Consider the following 27,673-nt stretch of genomic DNA (forward strand, 5'->3'; position numbering starts at 1 on the left):
TTGTAGATAAGGTTAATATTAATATAAGCTTATTTTCGTAAAAAAAGCATTTTTACAAAAATGCAGATGTCCGTATCTACTTTGCTGCCATCGAATAATGATACTTAATATTTTCACCATAGGAATATACAAAACTTTTCGATGAACTGGAGTCACGGAAAAGAATTCTTCAAGCGGCGGAACAGCTTTTTGACAATCCTCTCGCAGACTTCTCAAGTTTTAATCGAGCAAAAACTGACTTCCAAGCTATGGAACAGATATATAAAATATACAAAGCACAAAAAAATGCCCGTGAGTTATGGGCCAAGACACTTTGGGTTAATTTGAATCCTCAAGCTTTAGTCGATGGCATTGAACAATTTTTCAAAGAGTACAGGTAGTGTAATGTAATTTTTTGGTATAAAAATTATTACGCTTATGACAAAATGCTTACGATTTTATAATCATCTAGGAAACTACCGAAAGCGGTTCGCCTCACAAGTACTGGTCTAATGTTAGATTTAAAAATGAAACAATTTAAAAATGTCGTTCCTCTGATGGTTTCTTTAAAAAATGAGGCGATGCGAGAACGACATTGGAAAGAATTGATGGCCAAAACTGGTAACTATTAGCAAAATAATTGGTTTATACTTTTTAAACGTTTTAATTCTAAGATATACTTCACAGGCCAAGAGTTTGACATGTCCCCCGAACGTTTTACTTTAGAGAATATGTTTGCCATGGAATTACATAAGTATCAAGATGTGGCTGAAGAAATCGTGAACCATGCTATAAAGGTGATATTAAAAAATATCTATTGCTTTGGTTTCTTTCATGCACATTTTGTCGTAAAATATCCGATTCTTAAATACAATAAATATTTTATTCTTAAAAAGAGTCAGGACCTTATTTTGTTGTGTCAAATTGTCTTCGTCTTCAAGCTCAATAAAAATTGGCCTCGTAACAACGTTTCATGCGTTCACTCCATTATTGATAAATAAGCTTGGAGACGTTTATGCGTTTGCAGTAGTGACTAAATTTGGAATAAACCAATTTGTGCGAGCTACCACGTGTCTCGAACTCGCATAAGTTGCGTTAGAAGAATCGTGCCATTATGTTTATTATTCTTATTACAAAATGTATGGGGGTTAGTGAAAAAAGTAATAACAAGAATTAAAAAAAATTATTTACACCCAAAAGAATCATGTACACAATTTGTTTCCATTATTATGTAAATCTAGGGTATTTATTTATACAAACGCAAAAACGTCTCCAAGCTGATTTGGTTGTACACCATTTTATTTATTAGAAGATTATTTTTTGATGATAATTGTTCTTTTATATCGTTTGTATTTTGTATCGTATTTTTTTAAAATTATAATTTAATAAATAAAGGAACTGTCGATTGAACGAGGCGTTCGAGACGTGCAAGAAACATGGGCAAACATTGCGTTTACGGTGGCGCGACATTTCAACCGCGGCGAGGACCGCGGATATACGCTCAACCCCTGCGACGAGATAGTTGTCAAGTTAGACGACGATGCCATGTCATTACAGAGCATGGCCGCATCGCAGTGAGCACTACTGCGACTATAAATATTTATATTTAACTAAGACCGGAAAGATTACCTCCTTTTTTACGGAAGAAGTATATTACAGGCGTCTGTATTTGAAAGACCACTGAGTTGGTACTGCTCTACCATTACGGCACATGTTGCTTATATAAATAAATTAAAACAGCTAATTATTCGTTTCTATCACTGTATTTGTAGTTATTTTATGAATGTTGAGTTTTTCTCTATAAATATTTTTCTTAAATATTTTATTACTTCATAAATATTTTCCTTGCATTATTTCGAACATATGAATAAATAAAAAAGTTTTTTCTAAATTTGATGTGTTCTAGATTCATAGGTCCATTCTTAACGGTAGTCCAAACCTGGGAGCGTCGTTTGGGTCTGATATCGGAGGTGATTGAGGAATGGTTTGCAACGCAACGCAAATGGCTATACCTCGAAGGCATATTTGTGGGTGGAGACATTCGCACGCAGCTGCCAGAGGAGGCGAAGAAATTCGATGATATTGATAAGAGTTTTAGAAAGGTGATATTAGCGCTAAATAACTTGTTCTTTGAGAATATTATTTGAGTTGTGTGAGCATTCATATAAAATTTTATTTGCAGATAATGCTGGATACCGCAAAGCGATTAAATGTCGTCGATTGTTGTACCATTAGTGGTAGATTAGAAGAATTTATAGGCTTAGGCTTAGGTTTACAAAAGTAAGTCTATGAGTAAGTTCATTTTAAACGCTAAGCGCTAAAGGTTAAAGGCTATAAGGTTTTCTTTCGCGTCATTTTAAAAACAATCTTGACCAAGTTTACAAAAGTAACCCGATTGTCTTAAGAAATTATCTAAGCGATAAATAGATTAACAAAATACGTCATTTAAACAAACGTTTATTATAGGTGCCAGAAGTCTCTCAATGATTACTTGGATTCTAAGAGGCGAATTTTTCCGAGGTTTTTCTTTATATCGACTGACGAATTATTATCTATTTTGGGAAGTAGCGAATGCAGTTGTGTACAGGAGCATATGATCAAGGTCTGTATTGCAACATTTAAATACAGTAAAGTGATTGGCATGAAATAATTAGTTTTTTTAAGCTTAACTTACTAATTAATTTCCAGATGTTCGACAATATACGAGCATTAGATTTGTACGTTGATCACACTAATCGCCCTGTAGCTGCTAAAATGATTTCCGCAGAGGGAGAGGTAAAGTATCTAAGTTTGTTTGTTATGTAAATATACTTGCGTGACATGTACCGTTAAAATGCATAAAACTTTATTCCAGATTATGGATTTTCGTTGCGTTGTATACACAGAGGGGAGAGTAGAGGACTGGATGAATTTGGTTTTGATTGAAATGCGCAATACTAATAAGTTCATAAGCAAAAAGGCAATATTCTATTATGGGAAGAATTGGAGAGTACCTAGGTAGACTTATTAATAATTTAAAAATGATCGATTCACATATATTTAACTAATATTATAACGGTGAAGAGTTTGTTCGTTTGTAACATCAACATGTGTTTTTAAATTGAACAAAACGTATAATAATCTAAAATGAATTGAAGTGATTAAAATTAAAACATAAGTGACAAGCGCACTACTATACAAAAAATGGCTAATCTTTCTACCGGATAGCTAATTATACTACAAATTCTGAGAAGTTTAATTTTTTGATATTTTTAACAAGGCTTTGAGCTTAAATTACCAGTATTCTTTTTTACTAGTTGTATACCTAATTAATTTTTGTTCGTATAAGTATATCGGACTTACCGGATGTTCTGTGGATTAAAAATATTATTTTTGAATTCTAATAAGCAAAAATCAGTGGAAATTCTGTAATAAAGTGCTAACTCTGTGGTACCACTTCAGGACAGATTGGATTATGGAGTATCAGGGCATGGTTTGTCTCGCTGCTAACGGTGTTTGGTGGACCGCTGAGACTGAGGAAACTTTCTTACGTATCAGGAACGGAAACAAAAGAGCAATGAAGGAACATTTGCAACATCAAAACGAACAATTGGATGGTCTGGTTGTTAAAGTTAGACAAGGTGATGATGTAAAATTTATTCTCGGCTTTTAAGTTTATCAATCCTTAATTTGGAGACTTTGTTTATTATTTGTCGAGTATTTTAATATATATATTCACACTTTTTATACAAACGACTCTCTTACAGTATCAGTTAAGCCGAGTTTAGTTATGAATTAATTACACTCTCACATATATATGTGTTATTATACAGATTTATCTTCCAATGATCGTCTAAAATTCCGTACGATAACAACAATTGACGTGCACGCCCGCGATATTATCGAAGGCTTTGTGCGGGACAACGTTACTGAAGCCGCCGAGTTTGAATGGGAAAGCCAACTTAGATTTTATTGGATGAAGAAAGATGATAATCTCTGGATAAAACAATGCACAGGTATGTAATTTCAATAATAACAAAAGTAAACCATAAAAAATGATGAAATACAATTAAATAATTTTACAGGATTATTTGAATATGGTTACGAGTATATGGGACTTAATGGTCGACTTGTTATTACGCCTTTAACAGACCGAATTTATCTCACTATCACTCAAGCTCTTACAATGCAACTTGGAGGTGCACCTGCAGGTAACAATATTATGTCGAATTTGATTGGATTATTTCCAGTTTTTAAAACGCTGATAGAAATCAAATTAAGCAATTTTACTTTTATCTGAATGTTTATTTATCATTGGCCGCCAATGGTGCAAAAAGTGACTAATGAGCGTACAGTGCTTAGTTAGTAAATCTGACTGTGCTTATATTTTCACAAATTAGCGGTTAGATACTTTCAGAGATTAGGTCCACGAGATATTTATTAATTGTTTTTGTACCTATATAGGTCCTGCTGGTACAGGAAAAACGGAAACCACAAAAGATTTAGCAAAAGCTCTCGGTCTATTATGCGTTGTGACAAATTGTGGAGAAGGCATGGACTTCAGAGCTGTTGGTCAAATATTAGCAGGGCTGTGCCAATGTGGTGCATGGGGCTGTTTTGACGAGTTTAATCGCATTGACATCTCTGTCTTATCCGTAATATCAACTCAACTTCAATGCATTAGAAGTGCCTTACTAATGAAGCTTAAGCGATTTACTGTAAGCCTAAATAAATATATAAATGGTTTTATTGATCTATTATTGCTATATCCATTACAATACATGTGTTATTTTTATTAGTTTGAAGGTCAAGAAATCTCCATGGATAGTAAAGTAGGGATTTTTATAACAATGAACCCAGGCTACGCTGGTCGTACTGAACTGCCCGAATCAGTCAAGGCACTTTTCCGTCCGGTCGTCTGCATTTTACCAGATTTGGAAATGATTTGTCAAATTTCTCTTTTTTCTGATGGCTTTCTTACTGCTAAGGTATTTATGGAGATTATTTTGTCTATTTTAATAAGTTATATAGTCAATTAAAAAGGAAATACATATTTGTATATATTTGCATTATATGTGTCTATTTTAGTAAAATAGATATATCTATCTAGATATAATTATCCTTAGTTTTATAATATAAAATCTAATTATTTTCAGGTATTAGCTAAAAAAATGACAGTTCTATACAAAGTAGCTCGGGAGCAGTTGTCTAAGCAATCCCATTATGATTGGGGATTGAGAGCTTTAACAGCTGTGCTACGAATGGCGGGGAAACTTAGAAGAGACTCACCTGGGCTTAGTGAAATAATGGTGTTGATGAGAGCTCTCAGGTAGCAATACATGTAGCAAAAGATAACATCAAGCCTCGTGAAACTAGTGTCTATTTTGTACATTGCGAGGTTATGATAATATTAGCTTTTCTATCCAGAAATTATCTATAACAGACAGAAATAAAATCATCACATCGCGTACCTCGGAAAGCAGTAAAGCTTGCTTAATTAGTCAAGTAAAAAAATCGTTCCCTTATCTAAATATTTATAAAGTATTGATGTGAAACAGATTAAACAATGTATTAATTAAAATATTTGCTACTAAAGAGTAAATTATTAGTAAATATTTGCTTCTAAACATGAGGCATTATGACACCAATAAGTGTAGTGTAGTCAGTGCGTCCTCGTATTTTGTACATGCGACTAACACAATAAAATTCATATTTTTTTAACACACGACGATTAACGCTCTCTATATATTATATAGAGATATGAATCATCCAAAGTTCGTGTTTGAAGATGTGCCACTGTTCCTTGGTCTTATTAAAGATCTTTTTCCTGGACTTGAGTGCCCTCGAGTCGGTTATCCAGACTTCAACGTTGCAGTCGTGGAAGTACTTGAAAGCGATGGATATATTGTCCTTCCACATCAGGTATCATAAATAAGTTTAAATTTATGTAATTAACAGCCAGTTTGAACGGATGAAAAAATTCAGATTTAATAATTCAAATATTAAACGGCCTATAGACTGCTGCTGATTACGCCATTTGCCTATTGCGTAATCAGCAGCCATCAATCAATAATAGCAGATTAAAGTCTACGTAGTTAATCTAACTTTGATAAGCTGTTCAGAAACTGGAAGTGTGATCACAATTATCTAATCAATACGTTTTGATAATGTGAAAAAGTTTTCATAATTATCATGTGCTGTCCTCATTTTTTAAATTAATAAAGCTTATTTTGCAAAAACTTGTCGGCGAAGGTTTGTATGGTTGACCTACAATATAAACGGTTTATGTTGACCTTATTCTAGCTTTTCGTTTACTTATATAAAATATCCATAAGTTGCTGATTGCTATTATCTATTTATTATTTATAAAATTATAGTAAAAAAAAAAAAATACACTCATAAAAATAACAGACTTCGTAAAACGCACTGACTATATTATACTACATTTCGGTACAGGTAGACAAAGTAGTCCAAATGTATGAGACAATGATGACGAGGCACTGCACGATGTTGGTAGGACCGACCGGGGGAGGCAAGACTGTCATTCTCCAGACACTGGTGAAGGCACAGAACAATCTTGGACTACCCACCAAGCTCACTATAGTTAACCCTAAAGTATGTTGCGATAAAAAATAATTATAGTAATATTTTATAGTTACTAGTTATAGTAATAGTTTCTCATTAATAAACTTGGTAACGAATATCATGATAATGCTGAGTAAACAGAACATTTTAATTTATTGTTTATTAAAGTTTGACATTTTTTTAATTTTGGTATTAGTTTGCTCACGGTCTTGAAAATCTTTTTCTATACTTTATTTTTTATATAACTGATTGTGAAATTAAATATGTACCACTTGGGACATTTCAAGGAAAATAACATCGAAAACCACTTAGTCTGAATGCTGTGTATAGTACTTTGGAACAAATTTTTGAGTTCGGTCGATTTAAATGGAACCCTTTTATATTTTAAGATCAAAAGTATTTGTTATAGTAACTCGGTGATAATATGAAGCTCACCAAATTCATCATCATGACAAGTGGCATTCAAAATGTCTCGACAATTTTTTTTTCTCTTTACTTTAACTTTTTTCTTCGTTGCTTATATCGATATTTAGTTAAAACATATATTTTTGTGTCTAATATTTTTTTTATTGAATGGGTAAGCGGAAGAGCATATAGGCCATTTGATGATAAGTGGTCACCAACGCCCATAGACATTGGCATTGTAAGAAATATTAACCATCGCTTACATTGCCAATACGCCAACAACCTTGGGAACTAAGATATTATGTCCCTTGTGCCTGTAATTGTGCTGGCTCAATTACCCTTCAAACCGGAACACCACAATACCAAGTACTGTTGTTTTGCGGCAGAATATCTGATGAGTTGGTGGGACCTACCCATTTGAACTTGCACAAAGCCCTACCACCAAAATACAATTAGTATTCGTATATTCATATAACATAGCTATATATATACCATAGCTTTTAATACTTTCATTGTTTATTTTCGTGACGTTACGTAAACGCACCAATTTATAATCTTGTAATACAGGCTTGTTCGGTAATAGAATTGTATGGAATTCTTGATCCCGTTACCAGAGATTGGACTGATGGACTTTATTCTAAAATATTCCGTGAAATGAACAGGTATATATGAAATAATATATGATATTGAAAGTATTTTATTTGGTACTAAAATAATATTTAATTTATTCAAGACCTGCAGACAAAAACGAACGTCGGTATTCTCTATTCGACGGTGATGTTGACGCTTTATGGATTGAAAATATGAACTCCGTAATGGATGATAATAGGCTTTTAACACTCGCTAACGGAGAACGAATCAGACTCGCTCCATATTGTGCGCTGTTGTTCGAAGTTGGAGATCTCAATTATGCATCACCCGCAACAGTTTCAAGAGCTGGAATGGTGTTTGTGGATCCAAAAAATCTTGGATACCAACCTTACTGGGAGAGGTATGGATATTATTTAAATTCCTTTTTTTACTTCCAATCAATTTCCAAAATCCAGACAGTCAAAAATCTGAATAATCCGTAATAAGAATTAATTGGTCGAATTTATGTTTTAGTTTGTTTTTTTCTATCTTAGTTAAAAATTGTGATCCTATGTCGCTTTTAAATAAAAATATTTGTAGCAAATTCGCGTTGGATTATCTATCTACTCTATAACTAAATAAATCTCGTACCAGGTGGCTACGAAGCCGGAATGACGAAGAGGAGCGCGAGCAGCTCGCAGGTCTCTTCGAACACTACGTGGCGGGCGCCATCAACTACATCGTGTTCGGTCTATTCGGGCTGCAGCAGCAGACACCACTTAAAACCATCGTTCCGCAAACACCACTCAATTTGGTATACCCACTTGATACTTGATGAACAAATGAGTATAACAAACGAAATTAAATAGACTTCTAAAATAAATTAATATAAAATTGAAGACATAAAATAGCACCAATAACAGATATAAAATATTAATTAAATTGTTATAGGTGATGCAACTCTGCTACATGATAAGCGGTCTTCTGCCAAACAGAGAAGATACTAACGAAGAACTCGATAGAACAGTCGTTGAGTGTGTATTTATGGTGGTAAGTATAACTTCGCAAGTACATTTCAAAAACATTTTAATTATTTGGCGTGTGACGATACAAAGAATGCAACGTATACTTCTCTTTTCATTTCGTCACAATTGTGATGTCATATATGATAAAATATTTTATAAAACATAAACTAGAGGTTATAATATAGATTACTGATGTTGCTTTACTAACAAAGCAACTGAGCTAAACGTATAAAAAATAAACATATGGAGGAAAGTTTTAGTATTTATTGATATAGTACAATTGAGCTATAAAAACACATTAGAGGCACCTTGTATTGATCCTGGTACCTCTCACATGCTAAGCAAGCGCTCTACCATCTGTACTACGCTCCCGTTGAAGACTTAAGGGACTTAAGACAATACCTTGAATAGGAGTTTTAGGACTAAATGTTATAATCTACTAAAAAGTAATAATAATTATTATAAGTGAATTAATTTTCTTGTGGGTTCTCGGTAGAATCTACATTTCGAACCGGTTTTTAACCATGACGATTTGACGGTTGATCGTCTCTATCTATTGACGGTCTACCTATTTTAAATAAAGTAAATGTATATTTTATTATTTAACTATGCACTTAAATGTATAAACTTAAGTAAATCATTGAATTTAATTAATTATTGTTCATTTTAAACCAATTTTTATTTTCATCATTTTATACGTATATTAATATAATTATTTTAATATACAATTGGTGTGATCTGTATTTAATATTAATTACTTGTTAACAAATATATTTGCGTGCCTATCGTGTGCGAAATGTATTAGAGACTTATAAAGAAATCATAACATTTGTAAAACTGTGTTTCATGCAAATAAATTATTATTATTATTAAAAAACAAATTGGAAGCGCCGGGTATCGATCCCGGTACCTCTCGCATGCTAAGCGAGCGCTCTACCATCTGAGCTACGCCCCCATTGAAAACTTACGGGAATTACATAGACAATACCATGAATAGAAGTTTTAGTACTAAATAATATTATTGTGCTATAAAAAACACATTGGAGGCGCCGGGTATCGATCCCGGTACCTCTCGCATGCTAAGCGAGCGCTCTACCATCTGAGCTACGCCCCCCCTTGAAAACTTAGGGAATTACATAGACAATACCTTGAATAGAAGTTTAGTTTGTAGTAGGGGGAGGACCCCCGTTCGTAACAATAACTTAATAATGATCTTTAATAATGATTTTTTGTAATCGATATTTGTAACATAACTGTTATTTGTGACCCATCCGTCCGACCGATGTAAGATTGTACAAGCGTCTATTATTTTCGGTATTCCTATTTAAATTTTACTTTGAAGCAATAAAAAGTCTTAAAATTTTCGGATAACGCTTGAATCTTTACTTTTGTATTATATGTATTTTTTTAATATTTTTACAATTTTTAAAATCATTAAATTAAGAAAATAATATGTTCGTCATTGCAAAGTTATGTCGATCCGAAAAATTTACATCTGTCAAAAAGATCAAGCTAACTTGTACAGGGTATAGGGTTTAATGCAAGCCCGTCTGGGCAGGTACCATCCACTTATCTGCTGCTACCTCGTTGAAAGCGCATTGGCAAATATGTCTTATAGCGCCAATATATATGGGCAGTACTCGTGACCACCTAAAAAACAGCCGATTATAGTAGTGCTATATTGTAAAGTAACAATAAAAATGCATCATACAAGATTTTTGCAACTCATAAAGTAATAACCAAGCCTTGAGTTATCTAAAATAATAGCAATAATTACTTATGATTTATTCAACCTCAAATGTATATTATAAATAAAATTATTTATTATTCACCGGCGCTACTTTGCTTATGAGTTCGGGACATTAAAATAAAAACTCAACAAAGACGGCAAAATGTAAAATATTTTAAAACAAGATTTACAACTTGATATCTTTTATTCAAAACTCTGGTACAATGAAAGCTATGAAAATTTAAATAACGATTATTCAAATTAAAAAAGATGGAATACAAAATGAATTTTAACTTGATTATTTAAATTCAAACTAACGAGCCTCGCTGATAGTTCTCATTATTTATTTAAATATCATTTTATCCTATTTCATTTAAGGCTTTAAGCTTAATTGTAATAGCTTTTCTATTTGTTCAAGTTATTTAATAAAAATAATTCGAGTTTATCCATTTTATCATATTTATTTTTATTTTCAGTCCATGTATAATAGTCTCGGAGCAGCGATAGTTGATGATGGGAGATTCGACTTTGATAATTACGTGAAGAAAGCTTGTCCGATGATGTTGGTTGAAGACACTCTTGAAAAGAAAGCTACTACCAGTAAGTTTATGTGCAATAATTTAGTAATAATTTAATAAATTACAAATTTATAAATTTCTAAACGATATCCACCAATTTTAAAAAAGTAAAGGTACTATTATAAAAAAAATTAACATAAACAATAAAACTGAACAAACAACTATAGCGCTAAGAAAAGTTGGAAGTTCAAATATAGGCAATAAGTATTACAATAGCTAAAAAGCTCGGCGGCTAGTAGCTAGGTAATTATGATGATCATCGCGAGATCCTGGACTTAATTCCTGGAATTGTTATATTCCTGGGCTTCAGACAGTACGTAATGCTTACGTAGGTACGTAAAGTCCTGCGCCTAAACTCTCTCCGGTCGTGACAAAGTAGAGTAGAGGAACTCACTCTTAATTCATGCTACTTTTAAAATTAAGATAGAGAATGATGATGATCTGATATCACTGTATCTATTCAGAACACTTTCCCATGGCATTCCCATCGCTCTACGACTACTGCCTCGAACTATCGACCAAGACGTGGGAGGCGTGGGAGTGGCTCGTGCCGGAATACATCCACGACAGGGAGCTGAAGTTCTCCTCAATCCTCGTACCCACCGTCGATACACTGAGATTGACTTGGCTCATCAAAATTATGGAGAGTGTAAGTATCGGATTATGTTTGCGCACACACTTGTGCACTATAATATCTCCTACGTAGTTGGCTAATCTCTCGTGAGGTTGGTCGCTGTGGCCGAAATCGGTCTAGAGGACATTATTATTATATTATATATAGCCAAAGGGAAAATAGTTTAGTATATTTTACTCCTCTGTTTTGAGTGATTGCCGAAAGATTTTGTTCTTTTCTTAATTGTTAGCTATAGAGAGATTTATAGCTATTTAAATAAGAGAAAAATAGTCTTCGCAAATTCGTATATGTTTTCCTTAAATTTTAATGTTTATGATCGAATTTCAATATATAAAAAGAAATAAAAAATGGTGTCAGTTCATCATATTATATTTGTTTTTTAGGTTGAAAGGCCAGTTTTGCTCGTTGGTGATACCGGTACTTCAAAAACAGCAATTATATGCAACTACTTACGAGGGTTGCCAGCTGATAAATATGTAAGTTTTCGTTAAATTTTATGCAATTGAACAAAAACGCTATATATTTTTTCTTTCCAAATATGTTCGTTCACAGGCCAATTAAATAAATCACACCCTTTGACCCACTCTGATACTTAATTGAAGTACTAATATTTATAAATACAAAGGAAAATCCTTAATTCTTGCTTTTTTTTTAAATAAATATCTTTAGAATAATGTCAGTTCTTAATAATATTTTAGAATTTTTATGTGTAATATTGATTATTAAATTTATTGTTTTTTTTTACAAATATTAATTAAAAATATGGTAAAAAATTCAAAAGTATTTTAAAATATTTTATTATATTACTAGTTAAGCATTATTATTTCACAAGGTATGTGACGAAATGAGAACAGCAGAAGTTCCAATGTCAGCATGTACTTTTACTGCGTACGACGCCAACGTATAATTTAGGCAGATTGCGTATCGGGGGCGTAGCTCAGATGGTAGAGCGCTCGCTTAGCATGCGAGAGGTACCGGGATCGATACCCGGCGCCTCCAGTACATATATTTTTTAACAATTACAATACATTTATATTATAACGCTAAAACTTTTACTTAACATGTCGTTGGTAAAATTTTTAAGTATCGGTCTCAGTTAAAGTGGCTGCCAATCAGACTACGAAGAAATTTACACGCCTTATCTCTTCTCTACTCTATTCTTTATATCGATCTCACACCATCTTACTTTAAAGAACGCTTTAAATTTCTTGGTTGCGATAGAGCACACAACCTGCGTTCTTCGGATGATAATAAACTAGTTACCCCCTGCAGCCGGACAAACCTACAGTAACTCTTTTACTGCAAAAACTATCAAACTTGGAATGCACTACGTACAGATATTCGGCAGTCGAATTCATTGAGTATTTTTTAATACCGCTTGAAAAGCTATTATTTGTCCATTTCCAAGTAAGGTATGTATGTATGTATGTATGAAATAGTATGTAGTTTATAATTTATCTATATATAATTTTATACTCTATAATTATATATAATATGTATATGCTATATAATAATTATATATATATATATATATATATATGTATGTATGCATGTATATGTGTATGTATGTGTATGTATGTATTATTATATGTGGTTAGTGGGATAAGTGGGATTATTAAATATTTAGTATCTCCTTTTTATATGTAAATGCACTCACCTGTTCTCTTACAAAATTCTTTCACCAAAGGTTGTCTGTTAGAGATCGCTATAAGCGATAAGACCGCCTTTGCGCACCATTTTTAATTTTTTTTTCTTTGATTGTTTCCTACTTCTCTCATTTTATGTATATGTTGTGCAAAAAGTGTTAAATAAAATAAAATAATTTTTTCAATGGGGGCGTAGCTCAGATGGTAGAGCGCTCGCTTAGCATGCGAGAGGTACCGGGATCGATACCCGGCGCCTCCAAGCTTACTACATCACTATACTTATTGTTTTTATGACTTGTACAAAATATACACAATCTTTCAAAGGAGATTAAATCATCAATGCTCGCTTAGCGTTAGAGAAGTTGTTTTTTGAAATGTTTTACAATGGTATTAAATTTAGGACTGCAATTTATTTTAACTATAAAAACGGCACGTAAACTTCATTAAAACCGCTATACAATAATAAAGTGCTCACCAAACAAGCGATGGGGACTAGAATATAATATATTTTATAATTACTTCTATGCAGAGAGAGATACAGAATAACCGTCTATTTATCTTAGACAACCATTAATATTACAAAATTATTCAGAGGTTCTTAGAACTACATTAAACTTAACTAATACTTCTGTGGTATAATATGTATACGACTTAATAAAAATTAGACTGCTAACTAAGAAAAATGGCTCACATAGATATAGCTGTGTGTGCGCTATAGTTATCTATATCGTGTCTATATCTTAGAAATTGGTTATTGGTCTAGTGGCTACATGTAAGGCCGCAGACCCGGAGGTCCTGAGTTAAAATCTTAGGTCGTTCCAAAAAAATGTTATTGAGATTTTCTGTCGAAAATTCTCAGTTGCAGCCCGAAGTCTGGAAGTCGATAGTGTGTACACTCCCGTGCCTCGGAAAGCACGTAAAGCCGTTGGTCCTGCGCCTGAATTCTTTCTGGTCGTGTCGGATTGCCGTCCCATCGCGTTATGAGAGTTAGGGAATAGAGAGTGCACTTGTGTTTGCGCACTATAATATGTCCTGCGCAGTTGGCTTATCTCTCTTGAGATTAGCCGCCGTGGCCAATCGTGGAAATCGGCCTGGAGGACTTATTTTTACGTAAGGAAACGTATGTGTATAGAAATTCATCACTAGTTCTAAGTGCAATATAAAAATATTAATAGAAATTAAAATGAACAATTGTTCCAGTTAATTCAGCAGATGAACTTCTCGTCTCGCACGTCGTCTATGGACGTGCAACGGAATTTGGAGTCGGTGGTTGAGAAGCGTACCAAGGACACCTTCGGACCCCCCGTCGGCAAGAAGATGCTGGTGTTCATCGATGATATGAATATGCCCATTGTAATTTTTCCGAAAAAAAATTAGTTATATAATAATAGGAAGACTTTAGTTATTTTTGATAATTCAAATTCATTATGATGATGACGATGTCTTGTTCTTATTGAATTCTTAATGAAATTAAGTTAGATAATGAAGAAATAAGAACCAAGATTATAAAATAATATTAGATAATATTAGCCAGAGTATATCTTAATAAGACGATCTTAGTAAGAAAGGAACGACTACCACATCTGCCATCATTGAAATACCTTTTTATAGTAATCAATCAATACACACATATATATATATATATATATATGCTTTATTATAAGATAAGATTATAATTAATATAAACAACCACCGAGTCGAAATGTAGATTGGACTCAAAAGTAACCACAAAATAATAAATCATTAATATTTAAAATATAAGGACCATCTTCATCATCTACAACAAAATTCAAAAATGAAAACATTATTATGCTGCAATGCAGACGAGAAATTCTAAAGCTTCATAATCCATGTCACTTATCGTTCAGGTGGACACATACGGAACTCAACAGCCCATAGCCCTTTTGAAGTTGCTCTTCGAAAGGAAAGGCTTCTACGACCGAGGCAAAGATCTCAACTGGAAAAATCTTAAGGATATAGGATTCCTCGCTGCAATGGGAAAAGCGGGCGGGGGTAGAAACGATGTGAGTTTTAATTGATTTTTTTATTTTTAATCTCTCGCCTTACCATTTGTAAATAGAAAATTGATACTAAACTGTAAAATGCTCTTCAATGATGAATTATCTATAGTATAGAGTAATTGTCAATGTATATAACATTATATATAATGTAACAATTAATTAGACAAATATATTTAATTTCAAGTTTTCACTTCTATCGGCCGTCCCTATGACTACCTGTTTTTTTACTTATTCTAATATATAACGTAACAATTAGTATTAAATGAACACAACACCTTCTAGTGTCAATAATCGAAGCTCCTTCAAATCGCATTTATTCATCGAATAATAAAAAAAACTCGCACTAGACACACTGAAATTATTAATATATATATATATATATATATATATATATATATATATATATATATATATATATATATATATATATATATATATATTATATATATATATATATATTTACCAAGTTTAAATTAAACTAAACAAAGTTTATAAATGAATAGTAAAAGCGTCTTAATGTCCCGCTGCCTAGCTTAGGCTTCCTCTCCTCTTGTGGAGATGTAGAGCTTTATCGGGTTCTCCTTCAACGCCGATTGAAAGAATTTTATTCACATCCTACATGACGCAAGTTTCCCACGATAATTTCTTTCACCGGCAAGCAGTACATGAATTATAAATACATGATTTAACCCATGCAAACTTGTGTTTTTTTATAAAATATGAATAGGACATATGAGCCACCTTAAAAACAGTCACCCCCGCCCATATACATTTACGCCATAAGAAATATTAACCATTCCTTACATCAACAATAAGCCACCAAGCTTGTGAACTAAGATGTTATGTCCCTTGTGTTTGTATTATGTTATATTACTAGCTGTGTAAATATTTGGACCTCTAGTGTTTGGATAAGATTCACGTGTTCTAAACATTTTATTCTTCATTTACTGAGAATCATTTTCGTGTGAACAAAACTGGATTCTATTCGACATTGGAAAGTTGAAAATTAAATTATTTAAATAGTTTTTACTCGAAAAGATAATTACTTGGTTTGCTAGTTACTGGTGAATTGTAATAAATTTAGAATTGTTCATACTTTAATTCCGCGAATTTTAACGATAGTAAGTTTCCCGAATTGGTCGGGAAATCAGATCAGTTTAACGAGATAAGAGAATATTATACTGCCAACTTCCTTACAAGAGTAGCACTCTCTGCTGCCCCAATAAATTTTAATGTTTCGAACCAGGATTTAAGCCAAAGATTTCCGAATTTGCAGCCATCTAAACTATCTTCTAGACTTAGGAGGCAGTCACGCGCAATAACACCCAAAAAACAAAACTGGTAATATCTGGTAAATATAGAACTTTTATAATCGCTTAAATATTGTCAAGAATCTAAAACCAATTTATAAATAAATTCCTCAGACTCGAGAAAACCCAGCGATCAAAGCTCCGCGGTATTTTTTTAAGCATTGTTGCATACAATGAATATATTTATATTTAAAACAGTTTGAAGAATAATTTTATTCAAGGTCCTCCAGTGGTCCTCTAAAAAGTCACATAAAATAAACTTTGCCATAGAAACGCTCGTTGACAATTTTTTAAACTAATTAATTGCGCTTGAAAATAAGAGCAAACTCCATATCGTTTTCATTATCAGTGATGATATGCCTTCTTGTTAAAAATAAAAATTAACTTTCAAAAATAAACAGACTCGACATACTATAATCGTATTTAATCTTCTCTATCACTAGAATGAAGTCGCTTTATTGCTAATATCGTTAAAAACGTTATTTATCTTGACCGTTATTTCTACACGCTCTGACTGGAACTAGTCTACGTTACAGTCGAGCATACTTTACGATCTACATTTTTACGAACAAAAACACGGTGGACTACAATTTGTACAGGAATTACAAAACACAATAATTCATAGAAACAACATCGTAGATTTTGAACAAGGACCATAATGCGGTGTTCGTGGTGCATTACGTCGACGAAATATGCATCCGCTTCTCCCTACTTTTTTTTTTTACAACGTACCCGCCATGTTTTTTGCCGAGCTGTTACAAACAAAGACAATGATAATTTTATCTTTGCAAACAAAAAATACACAAATATATTCAAAAAATTTTCCTTATTTTCTTGTATTTAAAAGTTATGGGTGTTATTACTTGCAATATTGTAAAAAATATAGCTACGTTAAAAATAATTAAATTGACTCCATAGAAACATGTAAAATACATTTAAAATAAAACTCATTCATTAACATGCGTTAAATTACCTCCGTCGTTCTAGTGAACGATTAGGAAAATATTCGATAAAAATGTAGTTTAGGCTATATTATATACGTTAAAATGACAGATTTTGAAGGATTTTCGTCACAAACTAAATTCCACGATGGTGAAGCCGTGATTTTTTCTAGAATTGTAATATATTTGTCACTTCTTAATTTATATTCTCCATTAAAATTATATAAAGTGAGCTTGAAAATTGGATTTTTAATTTAATTTGGAGTTAGTTATACGGATAAGGCTGAGCCTCGTTTAGTAGCTATGTAGCTTATATACATAGTTGCAGATGCCGATATATTTAATTTTAATTATTACAACAATTATTGGGTTTTTCTATATAAATTTTATATAATTTTCTTCTATATAAATTTCAGTAGCTTGAAATCGGGAAGTTGGTGTATTACATGCCACAAACACATTCGTGAGCTTTCGTGTCATATCTCAGATAATAAAAACAATGAAGAGTAGGGTGCACCTGTATTTTGACATCAATATTCATTCATGTCTAAGTATTAGCCGGTTTTTTAAATTGTCTGTCTTGAAAGAAAATTGGTATGGAGGAAATTATTAAACAACGGCAAGAAATTAATGCTTAAAATTATTAATTTCAAAAACCAATTCATAGCAGTTTGATTTTTTTATTAGTGTTAAACATTGCAAGGCAGCAAGTAAACGCGGATCTCTTGGATTTCGTTCATATTTAAATTAAATGCTTTCGAAACTTATGATTCAACGCATTTACTTGGAGTTAAATTAATGTAACGTTAACTGAAATTGCAGTTTATAATATTATAACTTTTAGAAAGATAATGAAATATGCATGTATTTGTTCGTAGGTGGATCCGCGTTTCATTTCTATGTTCTCAGTATACAATCTGCAGTTCCCGTCAGAGGCGACGTTAAGCCACATTTATGTCTCAATCTTGAGAGGACATTTTTCTATTTTCCCGGAAGAAATACAGGATATCGTGGACAAAATAGTTCAAATGACCCTTGACTTATACAAGGTAAGAGGTATCATAAGAAAGTAACTTAAAGTAAATCTATATGTTGTGCAAAACAATAAAATTTTATATAAATTAATTTTACTGGTGGTAGAGCTTTGTGCAAGCTCGTCTGGGTAGGTACCACCCACTCATCAGATATTCTACCGCAAAACAGCAATACTTGATATTGTTGTGTTCCGGTTTGAAGGGTGAGTGAGCCAGTGTAATTACAGGCACAAGGGACATAAAATCTTAGTTCCCAAGGTTGGTGGCGCATTGGATATGTAAGCGATGGTTGACATTTCTTACAATGCCAATGTCTAAGAGCGTTGGTGACCACTTACCATCAGGTGGCCCATATGCTCGTCCGCCTTCCTAATCTATAAAAAAAAAAAAAAAAATAAAATAAAATAAATTTATTTGCCTAATCATGCCAATAAAAATAACAATAGAGGATTTTTATATATAAAATATAATATATTTAAATATGCATATTATCGAATATACTTGTGTCCTCTGTTAATAATAGGTAATATTATATCTGGGGAAAAAAAAATTTAGAAGCGAATAGATTAGCCTATTTCTACAATACATGCAAGCTAGTATCTTTAAATATAGTCTAAATGAATATTAAATATCATCAGATAATAATAGTGGACCTGCCACCCACGCCTGCGAAGTTCCATTACATCTTCAACTTGCGTGACCTGTCCCGCGTGGCTGCTGGTCTGTGCCTCACGCATCCGAACTTCTTCAGCGAGAAGCGCAGTGTTGTTAGGTGCTGGAGAAACGAATTCACTCGCGTCATTTGTGATAGGCTTATTAATTTACAGGTGACTTTTTTTTTTTTCTTTTCAAGTACTCCCATATATTGGAGATTATATTGTTTTCATACTCTTTATGATTTACATTAGATCTGTTGTAGGAGGATGATACAAAATTACCTAAAAATTATATACTACGAGTATACGTGATAATACAACTACAACGCGACGTTTGCTTTTTTAATAAAAAATAAAATATATAATTAATAATTGTAAATTATATTATTTTGATAATAATGCCTATGTTCCATATTTTCATATCCTCGACGCATTATGTCAAATATTCAATTTTAAACAAATTTAATATTGTTATAATATTATTATGCGATATACTGACAAAACGTTGATTGAATAATAGGATAACGAGTTAATGCGTGGACACATTCAAGAGCATGTTGCAAAATATTTCCCGGAAGAAGAACCAGTCGTTCTAGAAGAGATTGTCGTACCCGAGGACGATGAGAAACCTGCTGAAGAAGAGGAGGATGGTAAGTTAATATGGACTTAACTATAGATAATATAGAAAAACTAACAATGAATCAAATTGACCTTTTACACATTCTATCTCGTGTCTTTAACATGTATAATTATTATTACTTATAAAATTATGGATTAAAAATGTGCATCTTTACTAGCGAAGGTCAACTGTTACTATCTTGAACATCACCAATTATTTTTTCAATAGACATAGATATAATATAATAAAAAGAATAACTAATAATTGGAAGAATAATATAATTGTAGATTATCGTTGTTAATTATTAACATCAAAATTTCTTTTGTACGCAGAATTTGCGATATCTGATGCGAAACCACGTTCACAAATTGCTGATGAGCAGGATGAACAAGTTGAAGAGGAACAAGTGGAGATTGAAAAGGAATTAACCGTAAGCGATCTTAAAAGAACCTTATCATAATTTAATTGAAATTTCATTAACAATCATGATTGAAAATATATTATAGGATTATATTATCAACACTTATTCTATAATGTTATGTATTTGTGAAAAAACTCAACTCATAAAATTGGTACAAGGAACAATCATGCACTTAGTACTTATTATTCGACTGTTATTACATGGTTATTACATGGTATACATTCAATAATTACATTTTTAATATTTACAGTTGGAAGAATATGTGCTTCGGGATCCCCTTCTATTTGGTGACTATCGCAATGCACTCGATGAAGAAGAAGTTAGATATTACGAAGATCTATTAGATTATGAAGCAGTTTATTTCCTATTTCAAGAGGTACCTAATGAATATTTTTCCATTTAAATATTAGTTTAAAATATACTCTTATGTGTATGGAGATCCGAAATGAAGAATATATATAAAGATACAATTACTATAAGGCTTACATTAAGCAATTTGTTTTATATTATTTAAAGTAATGCTGAATATTTACTTATTTATTTATTTGTATTGTATGGAAACAATCAGTACATAGTAAATTTTGTAAATATCAAATATTAACAAATCATTACCAATAAAAAAGCCGAGATGACCTAGTGGTTAGAACGCGTGAATCTTAACCGATGATCGTGGGTTCAAACCCGGGCAAGCACCACTGAATTTTCATGTGCTTAATTTGTGACTATAATTCATCTCGTGCTTGACGGTGAAGGAAAACATCGTGAAGAAACCTGCATGTGTCTAATTTCATTGAAATGATATCACATGTGTATTCTACCAACCCGCATTGGAGCAGCGTGGTGGAATAAACTCCAAACCTTTTCCTCAAAAGGGAGAGGAGGCCTTAGCCCAGCAGTGGGACATTAACAGGCTGTTACTGTACCAAAAATAGTTTCCAATGATTGAATAACACATAACATAGTACAGGCGTAGTACAATGGATAAAATTATTATCAATTAATTAGAAATTTGGTTTAAAAGGAACTATAGCTTGTTTAAAACTGAAATAAATATCTTTATAGTATAAAACAATTTAAACAATCTGCTTATAATAAAAAGAGGACAGGAAAGAAAATCACCATTACATATACATTAGCACCCTAAGAGGAAATCCTTGAGCTTTACTGACATCATATGATTAAGATTCTCGACGAGTACAATGAGCGAGTAGGCAAGATGTCGGTGGTGCTGTTCGAGGACTGCCTAGAGCACCTGACGCGCGCACACCGGGTGCTGCGCACAGATCGCGGAAACGCTATGATCATCGGCGTCGGGGGTTCCGGGAAGAAGTCCATCTGCCGTCTCGCCGCATTCGCTGCCGGTAAGTGCGAAAATAAATAAATAAATAATTTCTTCAAACAACAACTCTGGCGGCTTTAAACAATTTTTTTTTTTATAGAATAGGAAGGTGGACGAGCATATGGGCCACCTGATGGTAAGTGGTCACCAAACGCCCTTAGACATTTGCACTGTAAGAAATGTCAACCATCGCTTATAGCCAATGCGCCACCAACCTTGGGAACTAAGATTTTATGTTCCTTGTGCCTGTAATTACACTGGCTCACTCACCCTTCAAACCGGAACACAACAATATCAAGTATTGCTGTTTTGCGGTAGAATATCTGATGAGTGGGTGGTACCTACCCAGACGAGCTTGCACAAAGCCCTATCACCAGTATATATATTTGATGTTTTTATTAAACTTATCGAGCGATACTTAAATATATAGTTTAATTAAAACAACACCTTAAAAAAGCTATTACTGATCGTAACGTAGCGTAAAAATGTAATAATTTCGTGTTTACATATTATAAAATATAATTATAGGATGTGAAATGTTCGAGATCACAGTGACGCGCAACTACAACGAGAACACGTTTAAGGATGACATGAAAAGGCTTTACAATCAACTCGGAGTCGACGGCAAACCCACCGTCTTTTTGTTCACCGCGGCGCAAGTTTGTAAAATGTCACATTGTAAAGTTGATTCGTTTTACAATTTGGGTATTTCGAGGAACATTAAAAATCGAAACACATTTGTGGCATATTAAAACTTACGAGAAATTAAAAAAAAATGGTAACTCGATTGATTGTTAAAATTATTTCTAATCTAGATTCTTGAAGAGGGATTCCTGGAGTTTATCAATAATATTTTGATGATCGGTATGATCCCCGCTCTGTTTGGTGATGATGAAAAGGATGCTATCATAAATGCTGTTCGAAACGAGAGTTCAGAAGCTGGCTACGGTGTAGCTAAGTATATCAATTTAATTTATGGAATATTTAGTTTCATGTAAATTTATTACGTAAATAATCTTTTTTTAATATTGTTCATAAAAGTGAAATTCTACGTTATTTTTTCGGTTAAAATAAATCTTATAACAAATGCTTTATTTCGGCGAATCCCTAAGCTACAGCTAAGCGATTAATATATTTCTTTTAACTATGACATAATTACTGTTTACAGGGACGCTGTCTGGAACTATTTCTGTAACAAATGTGCTGACAATTTGCATGTCGTCCTCTCTATGTCCCCGAGTGGTGACTTATTGAGAAACAGGTTAAGTTCAATAAATATAAAATCGATATATTCGACAACTGCCTCTTTTATCTGAATACAAAATTTCTACTTTATTAATGGCTTACACTTTTCGCCTTCGTATTCCTTTATGCACCCGAATATGAAATTTCATATCATATCATGTTTTTATTTCCAGTTGAACTATTTAGAGATTCAAAACTATTTATCTTTTAGTTAAAAAGTTTACTTCTAAGTAATAAAGTATTTTTTTAAGTGAGTTGCATTTGCCGTCCCATCGGATTATGAAACTTAGGGAATAGAGAGTGTAACATGTGTTTGCGCACACACTTGTACACCATAATATGTCCTGCGTAGCTGGCTAATCTCTCTTCAGATTGGCCGCCGTGACCGAAATCGGCCTGGAAAACTATAACCATACTAATTTGCAATAATTACTATTTAATCTTAAACAAATAAATAAAGAGATATACTTCCAAAGTAAAGAGCAAGTAACAGAAACACATTTGAAACAAAGAAGATGTACATGTTTATAAATACTAAAAAGACAGATGGAGATACTACCAGACAGAAATTCGTTGGCTTGTTGATCCTTTAAAATTACTTATCTAAACATACTATAAGCTATTATCAGCAATATACTTTTCTTGTTTAATTAATTTAGAAATTGTTATTTGTAAACAGTAGTAATTCTACTATTATATAACCGTGAAATAATTTTTTTATCAATATCATCTCTGTTTTTTTTTGTGGATTATTTTTCATGACTGAGCTATTTTTATGGAATAGGTGTCGAAGTTTCCCTGGCCTCGTGAACAACACAACGATCGACTGGCAGTTTCCGTGGCCGAAGCAGGCTTTACTCGCCGTAGCTAACGTCTTCCTTGCTGATGTTTGTATTTTAACTCTTATAAGTGTGATTTATTTCACCTTATATTTTTAGGACACCGTTGTAACAACTTTAATATATTTCATTTAACAACACAATTATTAGTATATTAAATCACTGTGCAAAATATACTTACTCATATATATGTATAATAATAATTTATGAAAGTTAAATATAATAAATAAACTAAAATTAAAGAAAAAAACAGTCTACATGGTGTTTAAAATTAATCAGGTTCAAAAAATTCCGGAAGAATTCCGATCAATCATCGTGGAGCATGTTGTACACGTGCACATGTCAGTGGCGCACTACTCAGCCGAGTTCCTGTTACGATTGCGACGGAACAACTACGTCACACCTAAACACTACATGGACTTCCTAACTAACTACCTAGCACTACTCAATGAAAAGGACGCCTTTATAGTGGCACAGGTTAAAATATTATAATTACTCTAAAAAATTTAACAGTCTTACATAATAAAACATTTTGTTAATATTGATTATTGATATCATATTTTTAGTGTGAGCGGCTGATTGGTGGTTTGGCTAAAATCGAAGAAGCAAATGTTCAATTAGAAGACTTGAATGCTAAGCTGGCAGTTCAGAAAGTGATAGTTGCAGAACAAACAAAAGAATGTGAAATATTACTAAAAGAGATATCAACAGGTTAGAAAAAAAAATACATAAAACAAATCAATAAAATAAGAATAAATTAAACAAACACCTATTTCTTATTAGCTACCGAGGCAGCCGTTGCTAAGCAAACCGTTGCTGCTATAAAAAGCCAGGAGATCACAGAACAGAGCAAAGTGATAGCAGAAGAGAAATCAGAAGCAGAAGAAGCTCTGTCGGCGGCACTTCCAGCGCTGGAAGCCGCGAGATTAGCGCTTGCTGACTTAGATAAAAACGATATTACTGAAATTCGATCCTTTGCTACACCCCCAGAGGCAGTCCAAGTAATTATTAATTATTTTACTATTAATCTTTAAGATTTAAGACTCAATAGTGAGAAATGTTATGCTAAATTTTGGTTACCACGTATTATATGCACTAAAAATAAGTAAAGACTTTAATATTGTGTTAATGAATATTACAATAACAATTTTTAGGTCGTCTGTGAATGCGTCGTAATAATCCGAGGTATAAAAGATGTAAGCTGGAAAGGCGCTAAAGGAATGATGGCTGACCCCAACTTCTTACGAAATCTTCAAGAAATGAACTGTGATCTCATTACGCAAGCTCAAGTGAAGGCGGTGAAGGCGCACATGAAAAAGAGCAAAAAACTTGATACAATGCAGCAGATTAGTAAAGCAGGGTAAATACATATTATACAAAAATATTGTACGTAGATACAAATCAAATTTTAATATTAATGTATGTGCATGCACTTTTAGATACGGTCTCTTAAAATTTGTAATAGCAGTATTAGGCTACTGTGCAGTATACAAGGAAGTAAAACCAAAAAAGGATAAAGTAGAATCATTAGAAAGAGAATATACGGAGGCTTGCAACTATTTAGCATCTCTGAACCGAGAGATTGATCGTCTTCAGCAAACTTTGGACGGGCTGAACAACAGATACGAAACTGCTATGTTAAGAAGGCAGGAGTTGCAAGAGGAAACAGATATTATGATGCGAAGATTAATAGCTGCGGACAAGCTCATGTCTGGTCTGTCGAGTGAACAGAAGCGATGGACGGAAGATTTGGCTGCTTTATACGTGGAACAATCTAGACTTATTGGCAATTGTCTGTTGGCGGCCTCTTTCCTTTCCTACGCCGGGCCGTTCTCCTTCTCTTTTAGACAGACAATGTTGTATGAGGACTGGATGGGAGATGTCCTCGAAAAGGGTATTCCGCTTACTACCCCTTTTACGGTTGAAAAAAATTTGACGAATGAAGTTGAAATTAGTGGGTAAGTTTATAATAACTTTGTAATTGAAAAATATGAAAAAAATTGTCCAACTAAGTAATTCTCAGTTTAAAATTAAATTATAAATATTTCAAAATTACATTTTGAAATATTTTTTATTTTATATTTATATTTACATTTTGAAATATTTATTTCAAAATTACATTTTGAAATATTTTCAGGTGGAATTCCGAAGGCTTGCCGCCAGATGAGTTATCCGTACAAAATGGAATTCTAACAACGAGGGCTTCTCGATTCCCTCTATGTATCGACCCTCAAACTCAAGCGCTTACCTGGATCAAGAGAAAGGAAACTAAGAATAATCTTAAAGTACAGCTTTCTTATAAAACAATTTATTCAAAACATATTTGGTATATTTTAAGTGGTCCAATCAAAACTAATATTAAAACTGGAAGATAGGTTTTTTAATCCATGCCACTTAAGGGTGGGTTAAAGTTGGTGCCCATTAAAAAAATGTGTTTATGATTTAGTTTTTCATGTTCAATTAATATTTGTAAGAAATTCATATACATATTACGTCAAGAGAATCAACTGAATACGCTTGACGTATTGATAACATAATGATAAAAAATTTGAAGATTTTCTCATAGTTATTGTAATCTCCCTTACTTAACATTTTAAAGAAAATTAGCAAATACATAAAAATATCTTACACGTTTACTGCTTTAGAAGTTCAATAGTAAATAGTAACTATTAAAGTGAAATGAAAAATCATTTTCCATTGATAGGTGCTGTCTTTTAACGATCCACAATTTCTCCGTCACTTGGAAATGGCTATAAAGTATGGAATGCCGGTTTTGTTCCAAGACGTTAACGAGTACATTGATCCGGTCGTGGATAATGTCTTGGAAAAAAATATCAAAAGTAAGTATTTGTTGGAACCGAATGCTTACAACTAGTACTTCTACTAAATTTATACATATTTGATGTATTAGCAATCCGCTTCGACTTAACTCGCGGGTGACAATTAAGACTTTACTCATATTTATGTTATTGTTTATAATTTTAATTGATACCCTCACCTCTTATATATGTATTAATGGTAAAATATCGTTTAGTCGAAAGCGGTCGCACGTTCGTGATGCTGGGCAGCACGGAAGTTGATTATGACCCCAACTTCCGCATGTACCTCACCACCAAACTCGCCAATCCACAGTTTAACCCGGCAGCCTACGCGAAGGCCGTCGTCATTAATTACACTGTCACTGTGCAGGTAAAGACCCTATATCTGTGGTAAAGACATATATTTTTTAAGATTCCAATGTATGATGTTTACGGATTGTTCTGGCAGTTAAACTATTGCCTATTAAGTGTGAAAAAAAACATTTATTTTCAAAGATTAAAATAATGGTTAATATGATTTCATAGACTCATACGTTTATTACTAAATATAATGAGACTTTCTGAAATTTTAAGCTATATCAAAATTACAATTAAATATTTATCCATATTTTTTTAAATCCGTTTGGCCATTTTTTAATAACCTACTTCAATTAGCAATAAGGGTGATTAGACCTTTAAAATTATGGTTTTGCATATTCTTAGACTTATGACGATTAAAAACATCACAATAACAAACACTTTAATACACGCTTATTGATTACCTGCCTTAATTTTAACAATAATATATTTCACAAAATAATACCTTCTCCTCAAAAAGGCAGAGGAGGCCTTAGCCCAGCAGTGGAACATTCACAGGCTGTTACAGTACTGTACAAAATAATATAAATATAATCTCCAGGGCTTAGAAGACCAACTACTCAGTGTTGTGGTTCGCGCTGAACGAGCTGATCTCGAGGAGCAGCGCGAGAGCCTCATCATCGAGACGAGCGCCAACAGGAGTTTGCTCTCAGGGCTCGAGGACTCACTGCTTAGGGAGCTGGCCACCTCCACCGGCAACATGCTGGATAACGTGGAGCTCGTGAATACGTTAGAGAACACAAAGTCCAAGGCTGCTGAAGTGAGTAATAGAAATAAACACAAATAGGTATTATTTAGGCAATTTATCGCTGTTAGTGACTTATATTACATCTTTTGTTCGGTTGTGTAGTTTTTTAAGATAAAAATACACACTCGCTACTATTTGTTTAATACAAACATTTATTATTATAGTTTAATGAAATAAACTCAACAGAAAATACG

The 27,673-nt window shown here is 32.9% G+C and overlaps 1 protein-coding gene and 4 non-coding genes across 5 annotated transcripts in view; 3 read left to right on the top strand and 2 right to left on the bottom strand.

Annotated features, from left to right (window-relative positions):
• The window catches only part of LOC126774717 (dynein axonemal heavy chain 10), a 57,905-nt gene that overhangs the window by 19,687 nt on the left and 10,545 nt on the right, over positions 1-27,673 (top strand). The window contains exons 30-74 of the mRNA XM_050496254.1: positions 123-376; positions 452-600; positions 667-776; positions 1,375-1,553; positions 1,886-2,081; positions 2,162-2,259; positions 2,446-2,581; positions 2,668-2,754; positions 2,834-2,976; positions 3,421-3,599; positions 3,792-3,974; positions 4,044-4,169; positions 4,423-4,676; positions 4,758-4,946; positions 5,115-5,287; positions 5,715-5,880; positions 6,415-6,573; positions 7,516-7,610; positions 7,682-7,939; positions 8,173-8,332; positions 8,470-8,568; positions 10,749-10,872; positions 11,315-11,499; positions 11,868-11,960; positions 14,331-14,483; positions 14,999-15,154; positions 18,281-18,451; positions 19,075-19,263; positions 19,613-19,742; positions 20,044-20,141; positions 20,383-20,508; positions 21,316-21,493; positions 22,000-22,130; positions 22,287-22,429; positions 22,640-22,732; positions 23,501-23,603; positions 23,835-24,032; positions 24,122-24,266; positions 24,339-24,556; positions 24,710-24,915; positions 24,995-25,513; positions 25,693-25,840; positions 26,260-26,395; positions 26,590-26,744; positions 27,273-27,491. Of these exons, the coding sequence (XP_050352211.1) occupies positions 123-376; positions 452-600; positions 667-776; positions 1,375-1,553; positions 1,886-2,081; positions 2,162-2,259; positions 2,446-2,581; positions 2,668-2,754; positions 2,834-2,976; positions 3,421-3,599; positions 3,792-3,974; positions 4,044-4,169; positions 4,423-4,676; positions 4,758-4,946; positions 5,115-5,287; positions 5,715-5,880; positions 6,415-6,573; positions 7,516-7,610; positions 7,682-7,939; positions 8,173-8,332; positions 8,470-8,568; positions 10,749-10,872; positions 11,315-11,499; positions 11,868-11,960; positions 14,331-14,483; positions 14,999-15,154; positions 18,281-18,451; positions 19,075-19,263; positions 19,613-19,742; positions 20,044-20,141; positions 20,383-20,508; positions 21,316-21,493; positions 22,000-22,130; positions 22,287-22,429; positions 22,640-22,732; positions 23,501-23,603; positions 23,835-24,032; positions 24,122-24,266; positions 24,339-24,556; positions 24,710-24,915; positions 24,995-25,513; positions 25,693-25,840; positions 26,260-26,395; positions 26,590-26,744; positions 27,273-27,491 (7,410 nt within the window). The remainder of the gene's footprint in view (positions 1-122; positions 377-451; positions 601-666; positions 777-1,374; positions 1,554-1,885; positions 2,082-2,161; positions 2,260-2,445; positions 2,582-2,667; positions 2,755-2,833; positions 2,977-3,420; positions 3,600-3,791; positions 3,975-4,043; positions 4,170-4,422; positions 4,677-4,757; positions 4,947-5,114; positions 5,288-5,714; positions 5,881-6,414; positions 6,574-7,515; positions 7,611-7,681; positions 7,940-8,172; positions 8,333-8,469; positions 8,569-10,748; positions 10,873-11,314; positions 11,500-11,867; positions 11,961-14,330; positions 14,484-14,998; positions 15,155-18,280; positions 18,452-19,074; positions 19,264-19,612; positions 19,743-20,043; positions 20,142-20,382; positions 20,509-21,315; positions 21,494-21,999; positions 22,131-22,286; positions 22,430-22,639; positions 22,733-23,500; positions 23,604-23,834; positions 24,033-24,121; positions 24,267-24,338; positions 24,557-24,709; positions 24,916-24,994; positions 25,514-25,692; positions 25,841-26,259; positions 26,396-26,589; positions 26,745-27,272; positions 27,492-27,673) is intronic.
• On the bottom strand, positions 9,426-9,498 carry Trnaa-agc (transfer RNA alanine (anticodon AGC)). The gene has a single exon. It is a non-coding gene; the product is annotated as a tRNA-Ala (tRNA).
• On the bottom strand, positions 9,585-9,657 carry Trnaa-agc (transfer RNA alanine (anticodon AGC)). Its single transcript has one exon. It is a non-coding gene; the product is annotated as a tRNA-Ala (tRNA).
• Trnaa-agc (transfer RNA alanine (anticodon AGC)) lies at positions 12,411-12,483 on the top strand. The gene has a single exon. It is a non-coding gene; the product is annotated as a tRNA-Ala (tRNA).
• On the top strand, positions 13,317-13,389 carry Trnaa-agc (transfer RNA alanine (anticodon AGC)). Its single transcript has one exon. It is a non-coding gene; the product is annotated as a tRNA-Ala (tRNA).

The sequence above is a fragment of the Nymphalis io genome, chromosome 17 (assembly GCF_905147045.1).
Source record: "Nymphalis io chromosome 17, ilAglIoxx1.1, whole genome shotgun sequence".
Taxonomy (NCBI): domain Eukaryota; kingdom Metazoa; phylum Arthropoda; class Insecta; order Lepidoptera; family Nymphalidae; genus Nymphalis; species Nymphalis io.